The sequence below is a fragment of the Drosophila mojavensis genome, unplaced genomic scaffold (genome assembly GCF_018153725.1).
Source record: "Drosophila mojavensis isolate 15081-1352.22 unplaced genomic scaffold, ASM1815372v1 contig_231, whole genome shotgun sequence".
Taxonomy (NCBI): Eukaryota; Metazoa; Arthropoda; class Insecta; order Diptera; family Drosophilidae; genus Drosophila; species Drosophila mojavensis.
This window is the reverse complement of record NW_025318772.1, coordinates 1,444,772-1,464,611: the sequence shown is the minus strand read 5'-3', so window position 1 is coordinate 1,464,611 and position 19,840 is coordinate 1,444,772. Positions and strand designations below refer to the sequence as shown.

The 19,840-nt window shown below is 40.1% G+C and overlaps 1 protein-coding gene across 2 annotated transcripts in view; it reads left to right on the top strand.

Annotated features, from left to right (window-relative positions):
• LOC6574588 (nicotinamidase) overlaps nt 1-19,840 on the top strand; it is a 34,074-nt gene that overhangs the window by 10,298 nt on the left and 3,936 nt on the right. The window contains exons 1-3 of one of the 2 annotated variants that reach the window (XM_002000591.3): nt 8,443-8,493; nt 8,639-8,828; nt 10,256-10,442. In XM_002000591.3, coding sequence (XP_002000627.1) covers nt 8,743-8,828; nt 10,256-10,442 — 273 coding nt within the window. In that variant the 5' untranslated portion in view covers nt 8,443-8,493; nt 8,639-8,742. Of the gene's footprint in view, nt 1-8,442; nt 8,494-8,638; nt 8,829-10,255; nt 10,443-19,840 lie in introns of those variants that run through there. The other variant, XM_015167540.3, reaches the window with a different exon arrangement.

The following is a 19,840-nucleotide window of genomic DNA, read 5'->3' as shown; positions in this document are numbered from 1 at the left end:
TTTTCTCTCTTTTGTGCGTGTGTGTGTGTGTGTGCTGCACAGTGTGTTAAGGCTTAGTGTCTATTGTCACACACACTTACCCACACACACCCACACACACGCACACATACCCGCTTCATTCATATGCATGACGATGTGTCCATTTTTGTGGCTTGTCATTAATGCATAAAAAATGCTAATGGGGCCAACGTTTATGGCGTTGCTTTTGGCTAAAGCCAAAAAGAAAAAAGGTGTAAACTGCTGTTGGCTCTCGTTGTTGCTCCCGTTGTTGCTCCCGTTGTTGGTATTGGGGCAAATGTGTTGTCGTAATGCCTTTTAAATGAAGTTGTGCGCCGTTTGCCATTTGAAGTTTCCCTTTTTATTATTATTTTGGACTCTTTTGCACCGTTTGCACTGATGGCCACAACACACACACACACACACACACACACACACACACACCGAGTCATTCAAACTGCGGCCCAAATTGACTTGAGGGTATAATCTGCACTGGCAGATTAGTAGCAAGCATCTTGCTTCTGACTGTTGTAATGCTAAAAGATTTTTATGGCGTAATTCCCTGCGAATTGGCACTTTGACGCTGCTCGTCGGCCATATCTGGACTAAAGCCAGGACATGTCGGACTGTTAAGTAAATGTCTTTAATAGCCGGACAGCTGGTACATAGTGATAAGATTGCGTCGATCTAGCAGAGACAACAAATGGGGAACGAGAGAAGGTGATAGGCTGAAGTAGGTGATAGAAAGAGACAGTGAAAGAGAGAGAGAAAGACAGAGTGACCCAGCAAGCGGGTGAGAGAGAGAGAGAGAGAGGGAGAGTGAAAGTGAGAGAGGGAAGGAGGGAGAAAGAGAGTCAGAGAGAGGGAGAGTGAGATAGAAAGAAAAATGAGAGGCAGAGAGTTAGATACAGATAAGAGGATAGAGAGAGGGAGAGAGAGAAAGAGAGAGACAGAGAGAGAGAGAGAGAGAGAAAGAGAGAGAGAGAAAGAGAGAGACAGAGAGAGCGAGGGAGGGAGTAAGAGAATGAGAGAGAGATAGAGAGTAAGATTGAGAGAAAAAAATGCATGATGGCAAGTATACATATATACATAAATATATATATTTAGGTAGAGAACACACTTTGATGCATCGATGATAGAGTAACATAAAAATTGTTGACTGGCATTTTTTAAATGTTACATATCTATTCAAAACAATATAGTTTATCTTTTGCCATATCTAAATGAGCTCTTGTTTACCTCAATAATCTACAATATTTAATTAATATTTAATATTTTACATTTTAGACAATTTTTATTATAAATTTCTCTGTTTTCGCTTTCATTTATTTATTCATCTGAATAACAAATTTTTAGCTTTCTAAAAAATCTTAAAAATTTGTTAACATATAATAACAAATTTCTTGTTATGTAAATGTATGCTTTTTAAAAATTTTTATATATATATATTTTTTGTTATTATTTTTTTTTTTGACAATTTTTTTTTTATTTTTATTTTTATTAAGAAAAAAGAATTTATAATAATATTTTGCTTGTAAATCCAATATAGTAATATCATCTTAACAGAATCATAATATCCATAAATTCTCTCGGTACATTAAAAATCATTAAAAAAGTACATAAAATATATGAAAAATGTCAGTTATATGTGCGAGCTAATTGGTTAGCCATTTTTTATGCGTATCTTTAAAATTAATGAATTATTAGACAATCATGTTGTATTACAAGGTACGGGTGGCTGTATCTGAAATGCAACACATCGTAACGTTTAATGGGGCTCTAAAACCCCAGCATGTTAACCATTTCATTAGGTCTTTTTGTCGCTCTTCCGTTTAGTACACGTTTTATGCGACACCATTTTAATGTCATGTTGACGTGTGCCCAGGCCCAGACGCAACTCCCAACGGGCCGCCGAATGAAAAGGTCGCCCCTGAATGGGCGATATTCAATTTACCTTTTCGTGCCAAAACGAAGCCTTTCGCAGGTCTTTCTCATTTTGAGCACTTGACCAACCCCCTCTCCCCGCTAGTCAGTTGGAGCTGTATCTTTATCTTTATTTTTATCTCCATCTTTATCTGTAGCAATATCTGCGGCACCGTCTTTATCTAGACGCGCACCACTGTAGCCCAGCAAGCGGCAGCACAATACAAATTCAGATCACCATAGGCCAACAGGAACAACAAATGGCAAACAAAGCTATTGCTGCATGTGCACGCCTCTGTTTACTCTGGTTAGGTGTATGAGTGTGTGTGCGAGTGTGTCTGCCTTTGAGAGCGCGCGTGTGTGTCTGTTTGCTTTAGTGTTATCTGTGCGTCAGCATCAACGGCGCGTAACGCGAACATTTTTCAAAGCTACGCAGCAATAACCAACAATATCCCAGGACCCAGATACAGACACAGGATACGGACGATAGCTTCTATCGCATTCCACTTGAGTTGCGTTGAGTACGCGTCGTGACTCGTGACACGACTCAACCTGACCTTTTCAGCACATGTGTTGAGTCTATTAAGTCAAGCAACATATCTAATAAAATACAGTTTAACTAGAGTGGGAAGGAACTTAAATGATTTGATATGACTGAAGTGAATGTATTGTAATATTACTGGAAAATTGTTTAAAATAATTTAGAGTTGGAGAATTGGAATTACTCAAGTTACTCAATATATTAGATGATGATGATTAATAACAGAACTTAACTTATTGTAATATGACTAGGTCACGACTTGATACGATTGACAAATTACTGAATCTACATTTACGATTGAGCTCATCTCAAATATTTATTATAAGCTTGCCTTAACACGACCTAGCTACACCCTTACAATAAACTCAACATGACTTGGAATTCTGAATCAGATGCGATTTCACACAAATTACTCCAAATAAATCACGAGCAGATAACGTCTTGCACGGTTCCATCTCTAATCGCACGCAGTCGCTTTGGTCCAAGCCGCGCCCATAGCGCGTGCAGCATTCGAGTTCATTTTCATGAAGTTTTCGATTTTTTTTTTTTTTTGCCATTTTTAGCGCTGCGCTGAGCACGACGAGGTCACGAGGCCGAGGAGCAAAGGGTAGGGCGTGTGTCAAGCAGGCAGGGCAGCGCAATCGACTGGGGGGTGGGATAGGGCCCGAGCCAAAGGCTTGTGGAGGAACTGTTACTGGAACTGGAACTGGGAGTGGGACGAGGACCGGGCGGCAGCTACAGTCAAAATGGCAATTTATCATTTTGTGCTTAAGCGGGCGGCAGGTAAAGAAATGAAATGAAACGAAATGAAACCAAATAAAATGAAATGAAATGAAATGAAGGGCGGCATGTGCGCCACGTATTTTTAGATACTAACAAGTGATAAAAGGCCAGCACGCAGCTGCCAACACACACACACACACACACAGAGATGAGTGACTGACAAACTGAGGTACAGCTCTGACACCTACAGCTAGGCTGGGTAAGCGAGGGGCGTTGCGGGGCAGGGCTGCACTGTTAATGGCCAGACCGCAAGGCAAGTGTGTGGAATGTAGCCAAGAGCCAAATGCTATGCCACGGGCTGAGCTGCTGACGTGGCATTCCACGCTGCGTATCCATCAATGTCTGGCCCATGTCGTCCTGCTCTCCTGTCTGCCGCTGACGTGCCTGCATTAAGCAAGCCCCAAAGAACATGGATCCACACAAAAAAGGAAAAACGAACCAAAAAATATGCGAAAATGAAGCAAAGGTTTGCCTAAAATTTCAATTTGCCGAAATTTGAATACGCTTGCAATAGCAAATATATCAAAGTTGTATGCGTAGACAATAGTTTTCTAGTGTGTGCAGGGTGGGATAGAAGAGTTGGACAGAAGAGTTGGATAGAGGAGTTGTATAGATGTATTTGGTAAAAGAGTTGCATATGAATTTGATATACCATATGGAGTAATACACGGCGAAGTATACGAGAGATTAGAGGCGATCATTGGAATAGTTACGAAGTTTCACTCTGAAGAGAGAGGGGGGAATTTAAAGATCCTAAACAGTGTTTCATATAAACACTCTCCATATCATGTGTTCCATAAATGAGTATAAGATGTTTCATTCCATATGATTTTGTTGTACTAGATTGATAAAACACCTCGAACACTCAGAGAGCTTACGTTAAGCAACAGAGTAGATTACTGGAGTTATTACGAAGTTTCAGTAAGAGAGAAAGATAAATAATGTTTCACAGAAACACTCTCTCATATATGGGAGAAGAGGTTTCTTTCCTATTGCATAGCATTTTATATATCCCTCTATCCTTCTCATTCTCTCTTTTATGTACAGCAATGGAAATTCACTTCATTCGAAGCGTCTAAGCTAAGAGGCTTGAGGCATAGCTATAAGGCTTATTAGCTATGCCTCATATGCCTATATATCTCATGTAAATGTAACAAACTTGCCGAACATTTCGTTACGCCCACAGCTAGCGTATAAGAAGTGAAAAAATTGAAAGGCTTTTATAGGCAGCTGGCTGGGACGCTGCTCCAACAGAAGCTGCTAAATTTTTTGGCAATTCAATTGATGGCTGGCGCCCCCTCAGCCTACATAGCCTAACAAAACTGTGGCACGACCTCGGGGCGTTTGCTTTTAAATGCGCCGTGCCACTTAGTGGATGTTTCCTGCTTCAGCTCCTGCTCCTGCGCCAGTTGGTGCCGCGTGCATTGCGTGGTTTATTAGCTGATCCCACCGGCTTGACAAGCCACTTTTGACGCGCCCCCATCCAGCTGAGCAGGAACTCTTAGGCGGTAATTTACTTTTCAGTGCCCCAACTGGCAAATTATGCAAGACTTTCAGGCTTCAGCCCATCAGCCTTCAGCTTTCAGTTTTCACCGCTTACCGTTCACCGTTCACCGTTCACCGTTCAACGTTCAACGTTCGGCGTTCAACCATCAGCGCTTAGCTGTCCGCCATCCGCCTTCCGTATTCCGCCTTCCGCTTCGCCTTCTGTGAGTTACAGCTTTTGCGACAGCCCTGATGAAGAACCACTAAAATTCTTCAAAAGATTCGCAGCCATGATTTTTGTTTATGGCTGACTTGATGACACGCCGCTTGGAGTGATTACATAAAGGAAAGGAAATAAATGGCGTTTGGGGCTAGTTTCTGAAATTCGTTTGCCTTGATTTCAGTTTGCCATGTAAATAGTTGGTTCGTGCTCCTCATTTGCATTGATTTAAGCCGCGAGGGCTTTGTTAAGATTTGCTAAGACCCTGACTCAAGTCTGTCGAAGCTTGGCTTAAGATTTCTATCAAAAATTCTCTTTGAATTTAGTTTAGATCTAATTTAAATTTAATATGTAAAATAATCTAAAGAAAATATAGAGCTTATCTACCTTGAAAACTCTTGATGTACTACGAATTTTCCACATGTTTGAAAATATCTCCAATAAGCCTTTTCACATTCAGTTTCAGTTTCAGGGCGGCAGTTTCAACTTCTTATAAGCTCAAATTCAAGCAGGAAATTCATATCTCAAGTTTCACGCATTCAAATTTTTTTTTGGTTTTTTGTTTTAATTTTCATAATGCGCATGGCTCTGCACTGCGATGATTGGTGGAAAGTTGAGCTTAAAGTGTCTTTCAGGTTTCTTATTCCATCAAAGTTTGGAGCTTCAGTCACAGTCAAGCAGTCAGGATGAAGTTCTTCTTGGGTGCCAACTCGGGTCTCACCTTTCGACTGTCTCACCTGGAGCAAACAATTTCGACACGTGCGGGCTTCATTATTTGCCAAAATTGTCAAAGTTTTTTGCCGTTTGATGCGGGCGAGGCCAAGTGTGAGGGGCAATGACGAATCAGAGTTGGGGCTAAATGCTTTCACTTTTATGATGCTTTTTATTTAGTCAATGACTTTGACGTCGACAGCTTTAATCGAAAACAATTGGAGGCTCCGCCTAAAAGAGCACAAAAACAACAAATCTAAATAAATATGTGCTGGCCTCGCTGAGGGCCTGGTAAGGTGAGCATTTCAGTTTGCGTTTGCGTTTGCGTTTTGCTTAATGCCGCGTAAATTGTTTTGGCAGCAAAAGTTTTGCGCATTTCGCGTTATCCTCCATTTACATATTAACCCCCCGCCCGGGCACTGCGGGCCATTGCCTAAAAATAGTTTTCAATTAGTGTTGTGGCGCCTGGAAACTCAATCCCTGCCTCCCCCACCTCCCCCGCATCCATCCATTACCTTGGGGAGTTGTACTTATGTTTATTTGGGCGAAACTTTTGTTTAGCTCAGCGCAAATTATGCGCATTTTTATTGTAGCACAAGGCGAACAGCAGAAAGACCACACACACACACGCACACACACACACACACATGCACAAGCGGCCCTTAAAATTGTTTGTTATTTGTTATTTGTTTATCTGCGGCCAAGTTTCCAGTATATTAAAGTACAAAAGCCAGAGAGTGGAGCGAAGACTCTTAACTGAGTAATCATTTATGGGTTTTATGTGGCTGCTGGGCCTTTACAGATTTTTACTGCTGATTCATGCGGCTAGCAAAAGCAGTGGAGTGTGGGGGGAGGGAGGTTACAGGAGTGGCTGGAAGGGGTCTTGGGTTCATAGGTCAGGGATTGGCTTCTATGCGTTGGCATAAATCATGACCAGGCTCCATTGCCGGTCACATTTGCTGTGCCATATTTTTATTTTATTAGACCTTTTCCACCTCTATTCATATACATATATATATCATATACATATATATATATATATAAACGTATATATTCTCATGTGAATGACTGCTGCAGTCGCTGTGCCCACATATTGTGCATAAATCTTTAATATTAAGTAAACATCCATATAAATTTAAATTTATTGCTCGCTGCGCATTAGCCCGTATATGTCGGCACAACATGCACAATGCTCGGCTTAGAGCCGGCCTGTATGCCTGCTGCTTGGCGGCGACGGCGACGGCGACTTTAAGTTGAATGGAAATCTATGGCTTTATGGCTTATATACTTTGGTTCTGGCTGCAGAGCTCCCGGCGATTGCGGACCACAAATCCCACTTGTTCACGGGGGAGCAGGCAGCAGAATGAAGGATTATGCTGCTTCTAGCTGCGGCTCAGGTTACAGTCAAGACGCTAGACTGAACGGGACATTATTTATATTTATTTTTGAATAAACATTGATAATCATATTTTTATTGTTATTGCCATTATCATTACTATGACTATCATCAAAAAAAAAAAAAAAAAAAAAAAAAATTTAAATAAAAATATGTTATGCATAATTTGTCAATCAATCACATGTGATGGATCTGCCATCTTTGAGTGGCTATCCCTTATATCGTCAAAATTCAAGGTGTAACTTTGACTGAGCACCGTTCTCTCACTTTCTTCGATCAAATATTACTGTTATTATTATTATTATCATTATTATCTTAAGCTGTGGTATCATAAATATTTTTAGCATTAATATGATTATCATTATCTTTCTCATTATCGGTCATAAACTACAGTAGAATCCGGCTATAACGACTCTGTCCCTACGGTTATTGCGACGAGAACTCTGATCCAAAGATAAATTTATATGATTATAGATATATATACGTATATAATTTTAATTTCTTAAAAAACTCGTACCCTAAACTAATGAGCTCCCTCAATTTCCGCGTAGCTAAATAGCGAACTACATACAGTTAATAATTGCCAAATTGTTAGCTAACAAAATGCTCATTGTCATTCCTCACAGACGATATGAGAAGTTGGGGCTTGGGCAACGAAGAAGAAGAAGAAGTAGTTGTAGCTGAAAGCCCCTCAAAACGTCAACAATTGGCCTTGTTAGTTAGAGCTGGATTTCAAGTCGTCGAGTGGAGCCCTCTACGAAAATTTCCTTTCCCTTCAACAAAGCAAAAAGAACATATGCCAATCAAAAGCAGGACCAAAAAAAAAAAAAAAAAAAAAAACACACACACACACATATGATGTTTGTGTGCGCAACTGTACTTTCGACGCGTTTAAAATCGCCTCCGCCACTCGCATACATCGCGACTCGCACAGTTCGTTGGCAATTGCAGTGGATTCACCCGCATTTCTTGTTTTTTTTTTTTTTTTTCCTGTTTTGATGGTTACGAGTTGGAAACTTTGGTGCAGCTTTTGGCATTTTGTTGTGGCAACTGCTGCAAAGGCGTTTTCACATTTTCACAACAAAAGCAACAGCAATAACAGCAATAACAGCAGCAACAACAACATTCACTAAAGGCTTACACAATGCGCAGTTTTTGATTAGGAAAAAGGCCGCCAGGTAATCGCTGCGGGCGCAGCCACAAAAGCCGCTCTCGCTTGGCTGGCTCCGGGTGGCAATGGGTGGGGCGTGAAATCAAATAAATAAAATAAACCACAAGATGACGTCGTCGTCATGACAATGCGAACGGTGCGAGCGGTGCGGGTGGTGCGGGTGGTGCGGGCGTTGTTTTGTTTATTCGATAAATCTATTGCAAGGCGAGTATCGGAACGGGCCTCGGCCGGTGGCTCAGTAACTGGCGGGCGTCCAAACTGAGCGGGTAAGCCGGGTAACCACCAGACACTAGTCTTAACGGTACTGGGCAGTGGGCGTGGCATATGTGTGTGTGCATTTGTTTGTGTGTTGTGTGAGAGAGAGTGTCTGCCTACTGGCGTTATTATTGATGGTTTCACTTTAACTTGCAGTTGGCTTCGTCTCCGTGCTTCATTAAGTGGCAAGTTCAGAGAGGCCGCACGTCGAGCGCCCTAGTTGTTTGCTGCTTGGACACGTTAGCAACGTTGTCGCAGTTATGGATTCACCAACACCGCCAATTGTCATCGACGATTCGAACGGTTCAGCTATGGACGCCTGCTTCACGGCATTCGACAAGGATGGGTGCGTATCGAACAGACAGAGGACAGACGGACAAACAAAACGTAAAAATAAAAAAAAAAATAAAAATAAATAAATAAAAAAATATATAAATTATAAAATGTAATAAAAATTATTGGAAATGTAAAAAATAAGAAAAATATTAATTTATACAAAAATGTATATAAACTAAAATCATTTAAATAAAATACATCAATAATATTAATTCAGAACACGCATTGGAAAATGCCTTAACACATTTTACATATTTACTGACTAATTTCATTATTAATATAATACAATTCGCGTGCCGCTTGTAAAAGCATTCGAATAATTTTTAAATGCACTTTAATTAACTTAAAAACAAACAGTTAAATTGCATCAAATTGCATAAAGTTGTGAAATATTATTAATTGTGATAAGCACATGCAATATTTTTCTTAATAATAATTCTCTTTGTACACCCTGTGGACAGAGCCGACTGCGAAATGGGCATATTGCGATTAAATTAATTAAGCGAAACTGCATGAATATTTATTTGCATTCAATATTCACTGTTTGCATTCACATATTCACATATTCATTTAAAGATAATTGAATAATACACAGCATCCAAAAATGTGGCCAAACTACAAATTTTATTTAATTATTGAAGCTTAAATGTTATGAAATGAACATTTGGTGGATCTGTAGACAAGTCAAGATGAAATAATACAGCGAATTGGAATTGAATTGGCATTAAGTGCCCGTTTGGGCCTGGTCAATAGTAAAATAATTCTTGATAAATGAGAGAAGAAAAACATTGAGCAAACAGGAAAAATGTGAATCATGAAAATAAATAAATAAAATCAAGTGAATTACCAGCATCAACAAGGGCCATGACAGGTATTAATAATTAATTATGAAAAAAATAAAAGAAAATAAATAAAATCGCTCGATTCATTTGAGGGCGAAATCTAAGTTAATTTATGTACGCAAAAGTTGAATAAAAAATTTATGCAAATGTTGCATAAATTAATTCTAATTGACATTTTCAACAGTTTTATGGCGCCATTCATTTTAAGCGCAAATCAATAAACGTAATCGCATTAATTTTACCTTAATTAAACGCAATACAAATTGAAAGCAGCTGCTGTTGCCGAGGGCGCGCCCCAAAAAGTGTGCTATAAATAAGTGAAATCTGAATGGAACTTAAAGCTCGGCTGCCAAGTGACAGTCGGCTACAATGACAAACAACCCCAACTGGCAGCTAGCAGCAGGCTTATAGAAACATCAGAGGACCTCCGCTCGCCCTCCCCCCCTCAAACACGGCCTGACTCAATGTGCTCTCATCTGATTTTGTTACTAGAAACTAAGTTAAGTTTATTTTCCATCTGGCAGCCGTCTCTATCTTGCGCTCTCGTTTATTTTCATGCCTGATTCACCTTTGCTGGCACTCGACTCCCACGCAGCGATGACCGTCTGAATCTGGCTGAGTTTACGCTAATCTGCCGTGCTCTGTTCCGTAATGACAAGGGCCACATCTACGATGTGCCACACGAACGCCTCGAGCAAATATTCGCTGTCTTTGATAAGAACGGCGATGGCTTCATCGATAGGGAGGAGTTTAAATTTTGTTGGAATCAATGGATAAAAACGGTAAGCAAAGCTTTCACTATATGTATGTATGTATATATATGTGTGTGTTTGTGTATTTGTGTGCTTAAGCCCATCATCCACTGTTATGTGTCTACGTGATAGTGTGTGATTGTGTTTGTATGTGTGTGTGTGGGGGGTCGGTGTGGAAAACGTCTCACCACTCAGTGATTCATATCCGGGGACTCATAAAATCATAAAATGTGATAATAAAATATTTGTCAACGTTTTGCTGCGCGGAAGTTGCGTCATAAAAACCCAAACACACACACGCACGTACACAGACACCCACACAGAGACACACACATACTAGCCCAGTCGAAATTCGCATCCATTCGCAGCGTTTGCAATCAAAGTGACCGACTCCCGGATTGTGGGTGTAATTCAATCCTGATCAGTCCATGTTGGACGGTAAAATGTCGCTTACAGCAAATGTCACACATCAGGTTGGGTCTGTCTGCATATGAGGTTATATGCCTTTCAACTCATACACACACACACACACACACACACAAACACACAGATGCTGAGACAGCCTTAACTGAAACTCCTATATCATATCCCTTGCCGTCGTCATCGTCATCATCATCGCACTGTCCTGTCACGAAGCAACAGCGGCGTATGCAAATGTGATAATCTGATGCTGGGACCACACACGCACGCACACACACGCACACCCACACACATACATATACATCCACACATACGCTGCCTTTACTCTCTCCCCCACGCAAAGTGATAAAAACGCGTGACAAATAAAATGGCACAGCAAATGTGAAGCGGAGCTGCATTCATTTGGTTAGCTTCTGGCTCCTCGAGTGGCATTGCCCGCATATTAAAATATCAGAAAAAAAGAAATATATACATATATATATGTACATTCGAATAATTTTATTGTTGTCTACGGCTTGGCGACTTCATTTGCTGCCTGCTTTCTTCTAAATTTCTTTCAGAGTATGCTCTTTACATTGTTGCCCACAGTGGCTGTCGTAAAGTTGCGTACGTGATGTGAAAATGTTGTGACTCTTTAAAGATTTTCAAAAATCTCCAAGAGCTCTGCACTTCATACATCTTGAAGTAAATCACAGTCTTGAAATTAAGTCGAAAATTCCGATTTAAATTTGTGGGGCACAAACAATTGGCACAGACTATATATGTTTATATATATATATTTTATTTTTTTTTTTATTTTTTATTTTTTTATTTTCAAATTTACGCAAAACAAAAGTTTTTGTTTACGGCGGTAATTTTTGCGGGTTAATGTACTTTTAATATAAATGTGAATTTAATTCTCAAGCCGAAATGCAGAGTGACGAAAAGTTTTGATGTACTAGTATGCAAATTATATTTATATATATTCAGTTACGCTAAAAAGCTGCGTAAATATATACATATATATTTATATGTGTACATATTTCGAGGTTCCACGTGATTTTTCTGTACAAAGCGGAAACTCTGACAAAAAGCGAGTGTGCTACGGTTGGTGCTTGAAAGGAATTGCCTACCTGGAGATTTTGATTCAGATAAGATATTTAATGGAAAATATATATTTAAAGAAAAAAAAAAAAAAAAAAAAAATGTGAAAATATGATTTGAAAAACCTTGCAGCTCTAATCGCGTACCAAATATTATCTTATCAACTTAAATTTTCTTCAAAATATTATGTTCTATATATCCAAACAACTTCAATTTTCTTTAATGCGATGAAAAGCGTTCTTATTCCCACACTCTTCATTCAATCTTCCCACATATGTCTTGATTTTTGTATATTATTTTTTCCTCAAACTGCAAAGATTCTGTAAATCTCTTGGGAAATTAGCCATAACCCTAGAAAAGTGATAAAATTTGTTCGTGAATATGTTGGGTTGCATTTTCGCTTAATTTTATAAAGAAAAGTTTTTAAACTTTCCTTGCAAATTGCTTTAATTTATGCATCAAAGTTTTCCGCAATTTTGAGAAGTCAACATCTTTAGGTGAGCTGCTCTTCGGGCAAACTCTCTTCCAGCTATACTTTCCGCTTGCATTAGTTTGCTGGCAGAATATTACGTATACGCATGGTAGGTGGCACGCATTGTCTGGCTGGCCTGGCCGCTTGACTGCTTGGCTGCCTGTCTGGCTGCCTGCCTGTTGAGTGCTGTCCTCGTTTGTCCCGCGACAAATTATTTCACAAAAATAATTTCATTTTTGATATGCCATTTAAACGATGATGATTTCGCCATCCTCTCGTGCCAGCCCAATTGTGTAATATTGCATAAAAATTTATTAACGCATATAAAAAAAAAATTGTCCCGGCAGCTGATATAATAATAAAGGGAACACTTAAAAAATGGCAGCCCCCACTCTGCTTCCTTTGGCAACCGTATATTAAGGGCTTGCCAAAAAAAAAAAAAAAAAAAAAAAAAAGAAGAAAAGTAAATGACAACAACAACGCCGAAGGCAACAACAATTTCGCCCCATAAAATTGACTTTTGTTTGTATTTCCGCATGAATTGCATAAATGGTAATTTGCAGTTTAATGTTTGCGCCCTGACGAAGAGCGAGTGAGAGAGACAGTGTGAGAGGGAGAGAGAGAGGGAATAATAAAACGAAAGTAATGCAAAATGAAAATAAAAACAACAACAATTGGCAAGCGCGAAATTTGCATAATAAACAAATCAAATGTTGGACGAGACCCGCAAAAACTTAGACGAGCCAAAACTTGCGGCTGGCCCATTTAAATGACATAAACACATAAATAGAACATTTAGCGCCCGTAAATCATTGGCAAATTTATATCGCGGCTTTGAGGTACATTTTACATTTTACAGTTATTCGGCGAGTGTGCGTGTGACTGCGTCCAGCTGGTTATAGAGCGCGTAAACGTTTGAAGTGCGCCGGAAACGGAAACGAGCGCAAATTTATGGAAATAATGTGACTGGCATTCATGCCCGCCCGCCACGGCCAAAAACAATCAACTCAAAGCAACCCAGGCCAAGGGAGGGGCAAAAGGGCGAACTGAAGGAGGCAGCAGATATTTCAGCAAATTCAATGCAACTGCGTTTACATTTTGATTATTTCATTGTGAGATGCGTAATTTATGGGCTTAAAATGCTTTTTAACCAACTGCACAAAAGGTGTGCCTAGGCAGTGTGTGCGTGTGTGTGTGTCTGTGTGTGTGCCTTGCCTGTTTGTGCGTAATAGTCCTGGCGCTGTCCTGTGAAGCGTTAAATGCTGCGGTCTCCAACAAGCACTCGCCGCAAGAGGCAGCCAAGCAGCGCTTTTGATGAGGGACAAAGTGCACGAAAATGACCTTTTCCACTGAAAGTTTAAGTGCTGGAATTGAAGGCAACAGCACGGCACAAAGGGACGGCGGCTGCTGGGAAGGAAGCGGGCAGATTGCGGCTTTTGCATTGTACCATAAAGTATGGTATTCAGATTAATTGACAAGCCGAAATTGCATTTGAAACTTCAAGAATTCCATCCGAAAAGTTCAAAGAACTTTAAAATATTCAGCCTAACTTTATAGACTAAATAAGTATCATAGGATTAATTATCTAAGGGAGTATTTCCTAATGATTCTTCGGGATAAGAAAACGTCATTAAAAATTTAATGAGTAAAAAAAAAAGTTCTACTACTACTACTACTACTACTACTACTACTAACTACTACTACTACTACTAAAAATAACAGAGGTCTATAATACCCAAATATTTATCATATTTTCGTATATGCTCGGAATGTGACCTTTAGTCTTTGTTTACTCATTTGCGAGCTATAAATGTTTATAGGGGGCTACAAAATAACAGTTGATAATACTGAGAATCGCCTAGAAAGGCAGCTGCTGGCTGTTTCATTTTATGTGTGTATGCCATTTCCTCAAACAGTTTTATCTTCATATAATACATTTATTGCCCGGCTGCCACCTGCTCTTATATGTATATATATATATATATATATATATATATATATATATATATATATGGGTATATATTTGTAGGCTATGTGCGCTCGCTGGCACATTTGGGAAGCTGTAATATATCATATAAGGCGCGTCATCATATAGTTCATTGAACCCCCAACCACAAAGCGACTCAAAAATCTTCAGCAGCTTTAAGTGTCTTACAATGTCTACCGTTAATCTTGGGCTCACTTACTTACACACATACCCACGCAAACTCGTACATGTACCACCACCCACCCACACATACACACACACACACACACAGTCAGATTGAGCGTGGTCTCGGGTGGTTGAGGTGGGTCGTGCTGCAGCATCGTTTATAATGTCTTCATTTATGGCACAATGTGCCGGCGTATTTTTTTTTATTTTTTTATTTTTGTGCTCAGTTACGCACCGACACCGAGAAACACGGCCACAGGTTCTAGATGGAAGCGGGCAGGGCTGGCAGTCATAAGGAACACCGCCGCACAGTGAGTGCCAAAAGTCGCCCTACGACTTGTCTGCTCATCGAGCGGAAAATAATATCTTGCTATAAATTTTGCTCCGGTTTTTGCGACGTTGTCGCGTGTCCAGAGAGCTTAATTTTTTCTCATCTCTCTCTGTCTTTGCCGTCTCTCTCTCACACTCTGTGTGTGTGTGTTTTTTTTTTTTGGGATTCTCAATCCTCAATCCAGCATCCCAGCAGTTACCGTTACGTCCTCGACTGATGAAAGTTTAACGACCAAAGTTGACACGCTGCGGCGATTATTTAGAAAGTTAATGACTTATAACATACAAAAAGCACCAGCTGCGAGAGAGGGAGACGGAGACGGAGCGAGACAGCCGGTGCAGGAGAAAGCGAAACAGTTGATTTAGAGGCGCAAGAGTGAGAAAACTGTTGGCAGCTGGGCAGTTTTTGTTTAATTGGATTGGCCAGTTGTCTGACATGAAAAATGCTTTTCCAATAGAAAAAGCTTTCCGGTAGTAGGCATCATTAAATCAAAAGGAGGGAGAGCGAGGGGCACAGAGTGAGTGAGAGACAGCCAAGTTGATAGTAAGCTATAAATTATAAATACCTTGTGTAAAAAGAGCACAAGTGCAGAAGTGAAACAAAGCGTTTTACGTGTCCTGCAAGCAATTAAATATAAATATATATGTATATATATATGTTTGTCAATTACTTATAAAATGTGTATGTATGGATGTATGTATGTGTGTCTAAATGCCGAGCATAAATGCATTCTCAGTAGCTTTTTTAGACTCAATTTTATTTGTTCACTATTTAATTAGAGCAGCGAGTCGCAATTGTGTCTTATCTCTTCTCTCTTTGTCCTGTAAGTGTGTCTTGCAATTGTGTTTTATCTTTTCTCTCTCTCTCTCTCTCTCTCTAATGTTTTCTTCAGTGCTATGATTATTGCGCTTGGTCGAGGCGACTCTCTTGCTGTGAGTCTTTGTTCTAACACAACACTGAAAGACAAAAGATTAAATTGCAGTTGCAGTCTTTTGCTCTGAACTTGAATTTCTGTTTTAATGCAGTTAAATGAAACTAATAATAAATCAATAATCAAAAATAAATAATTTTCCGACTTATTTATAAGCTTATAAAACTTAAATATAATCTAAACAATATTCACATATAAATTATAGGTAGATGAATTTCATGTATAAACCTAAGATTATTGAGATTACTATAGAATATTATTTATCAAAAAATTAAAGGTTTTTCTATTTGTAGCTTAAGCGTTTAAAACAAGTTTAAAACATACACATACAAATAAAAATATATTTCCGACCTCAAAATATTAACTGATATATAAATCCGTTATTTGATACTAAAATACTAACAATAAAAATATTTTTGCAAGCCGCGCAGATTATTGGAATAATTTGTGGAAAAGTTTTACTCTCTTAAGCCGCTTATTGGCACATCAGCTCCAGCGCATTTGTTGTTTCACTTGTTTATTTATTTATTACTATTATTTTTATTTTTCGGATGCCTGCAAATGTGTCAAAGTTTTGTAGACGTTTTTCCCGTTGAAGCGTCTAGCTTATTTATAGTTAGTTTGCGCTAGATGCTCGTCAGGGAGTTGGCCAAACAATTTCTGGTCCCAGTCAGCCGCATAAATTGTATAATGTAATTTTGTTGCCTGCAACACGCACACACACACACACACACACACACACACACACACAGAGACAGACACACAGACACAGAGCGAAAACCCACAAACTGTCAGCGACAATGTTTCGGGTGCTGTCTAGCCTATGTTGAGGAGTAGCCAAAAAAAAAAGAAGAAAGTTATATACATTATATATAGAAAGGGCGAAAGCGCGCGAGTGAAGTATGTGCCAAATGGCAGGCCCAGCTCCGAGCTGCCAGAGCCGCCAACTTATGCAACAATTTCAAAACGGAAATTGCTTTAGCACCTGCCTCAAACCCATACATATGTGTGTGTGTGTGTGTGTGTGTGTGCAAGGGTATGTTTGGGTATGTGAGTGCGGGTGGGCACGTTTCCCTTTTGGCACATACTTCAATATCACGTTGAATTTCATTCGATTCGTGCGCCTTCGTCTCGTCCTATCTGTCTGTCGACGTCACCATTTGCCGTACTTATTCGTTTAGCTTGGCAACTTTTTTGGCACACACAGACACAGACACAGACACAAACACACACATACACTTTGACAGTTTTGTCTGCGGCTCGTGAGGAGCAGCAGCGGCAGCAGCAGTTCTCAACTAAAGGCAAAAAGAGCTCAGCTCTTTGGGTTTTACGGATTTTGAAATTTATTCAGCACTGAAATTGACTCGAAATGTTGCATGGCAGCAGCCAAAAGACTGAAACTTTCGCCAGCCACACATGTCAGCCAAGACGAGAGAGGGAGACGGAGAGAAATAGAGTGAGAGAGAGAGATTGACAGCGGCAGAGAGAGAGAGAGAGAGAGAGAGAGAGAGAATGAGCGCTAGGTGTAGCAAAGATATTTCTATAACTTGTTTCTTTTGTTGCCAACTCTGACAGAATCGGGCTGAAGTGTAATTTGAATTTAAGATTTGCTGTGGTTATCTAAAGGTGCCCTGTCTTGGCCGCACACACACACACAGACCGCAATAGCCTGGCACACGGCAAAGGCATCCTATAGGTGGGGTGTCACATCCACAACATGTCTGTGGGTACCGCACTCCAATGCTCAATAATTAATTTAGCCGTAACATATTTGCCAGCCAAATGAATGAACAGGATTTCGGCCTGCTCGAAGCTCCTGCTCTGAGCGTTTCTTGGCACTTTAATCAAACATTCATAGTTTCAACTTTAAATTAAACTGTAGCAACAGGCGAGAAGGGGCGCGCCAGAGGTGGGAGGTGGGCGGCCATAACAATAAGTGCTCGGGCCAAGGGTCAGTTGTTTGCATTAGCCAGTGCAGGAGCAGAAGCAGGAGCAGGGCTCGGCAACGGAACGGGACAGTGTGAGGTGCGTGTTAATTTGCCAACTTACTTTGGCTTACGAAGAGCGAGGGCGTGAACGAGTGGGCAAGGGAGGGGGCGGGGGTGAATTGAGGCTCGTCAGCAACAGCTGCGTCAAATGGTTCATAATTGGATGCTGCTCCTCTGATTTCTTGTGGCGACTGCCGCACTTGAGGTGAGCGAGTGAAACTCATGTTCAAATTGTGAACCAAAATTGATGGACGCAGAATTTTGGGGTCAGCTGTGGAAACTCTGACAGGTTGATCCACTATGTATAATTAATTGATGAAACTGAATGAGAGCTGTAAGTGTGAAATGAAAGAGAATTAGATAAGAAATACGTAAAGAAAATTAAAAATTAATTGTATAAATTTATGTGAAGGAATATATATGCTCTTCCCATTATATTATTTAACTTTACATTATACATTATATTATTATTATAATTATTGCTATAAATTTGAATTTTCAATTTTAAATTATTAAATAGATACTCGATATAAATACAATTACAAAATGAAACATAAATCTTATGGTATTAAGCTTCATATATACTTACGTTGACATTTCTATTTTAAGCCACTCAATACCTTGCGAGGCAGCTCGATTTTGATCCGCTTATGGGCTGCTAAGCCAGTTAGAGCACATTTAATTCCCAGCGTGATATATGCTCGTTCCAGAAATAGCTCGCCCCCACACACACACACACACATAGAGACACAGAGAGTGAGAGAGAGAGAGAGATGTGACAGCAAATTGATACATTAACTACCTTTATCCGGCCATTATCTCTAAGTATGCTAACCGAAAACTATGCTCAAAATACGTCGCATGCTCGACATGCGAAATGTAAATCACTTCCGCAACTATGCGGCTCCCGAGCACCGCTGCATCGTTGCACCGCTGCACCACCGCCATGTTTGCAGAGGCACTAATGCCAACCACTGGCAGGGCAACAGCTACTGGCAACAGGCGATAAATCATCAACTGCTTAAGCGCTGTCTGCCCCGCACCAGAAGCAATAGCAAGCTAGCCTTTCAGCGTGGAGCCCCTCTCTCTCTCTCTCTCTCTCTCTCTCAGTCGCTCTCGCTCTCATTTTGCTTCTGCTCCCACCAAGTCGCACAGCTTCATTTGCGTACCACCTGCTGCTCCTGCTGTTGCGGCTGCGGCTACAACTATGGCTACGGCTACGGTTACGGCTGCGTTTACGGTTACGGCTACGGCTACGGCTGCAACTCACGTGGGCCGCTTCAAAGCATTTAGCTGGATGACATATTTTAAACGCTCTGCCAACAGTTGCAACAGCAACACAAATCAAAGCTGGCAACAACAAGCGGTAAATAACAGATATCTAGAGATGGCCAAGCTGAGTGCACATTCAGCATTCAATGAAACATGCTCCAAGACAAATTAATTACGAGTGTCTAAAACTTTTCCTATTCAAGAATTATACTAAGAATAATTCAAGAAACCAACTCGAATATGAATATATATATAAAATATAAATATAATATAAAAATAGTCTTGGCCCTTTCTAGTATATGAAGAGATATACGACAAAAAATGACTTCATAGATGAGCGAAAATAATTTAATGCATTACATATATAGAAATATAGAAATCTCATTGATTAATAAATAATAATAATACAAATTTGTATAGCATTAAAAACGTCAGCTTTAATCGTGATTCACGTGTCACGCAATCATCTCTCATTTGCATGGCGCTTGCAACGTGCTGACGCTAATGTGCCACTGCTCCTGCTGCTCCTGCTGCTCCTGCTGTTGCTCTTGACTGTCCTCCCAGTCTCTATTCCTGTTCCATTTTCAGTACTCCCTTCGATTGCGTATGCGTGTGTGTGTGTGTCTCTGTGTGGGTGTTTGCGCATAGATCATAATCATTCATAATCAGCGTGCACATAAATAACAAATTAAAAGCGCTTCACTAATTTTAAATATGCTCGAACATAATCAGCTTAGACGACGAACATCGTGCATCAGCACCCGCTCCTGCTGCTGCTC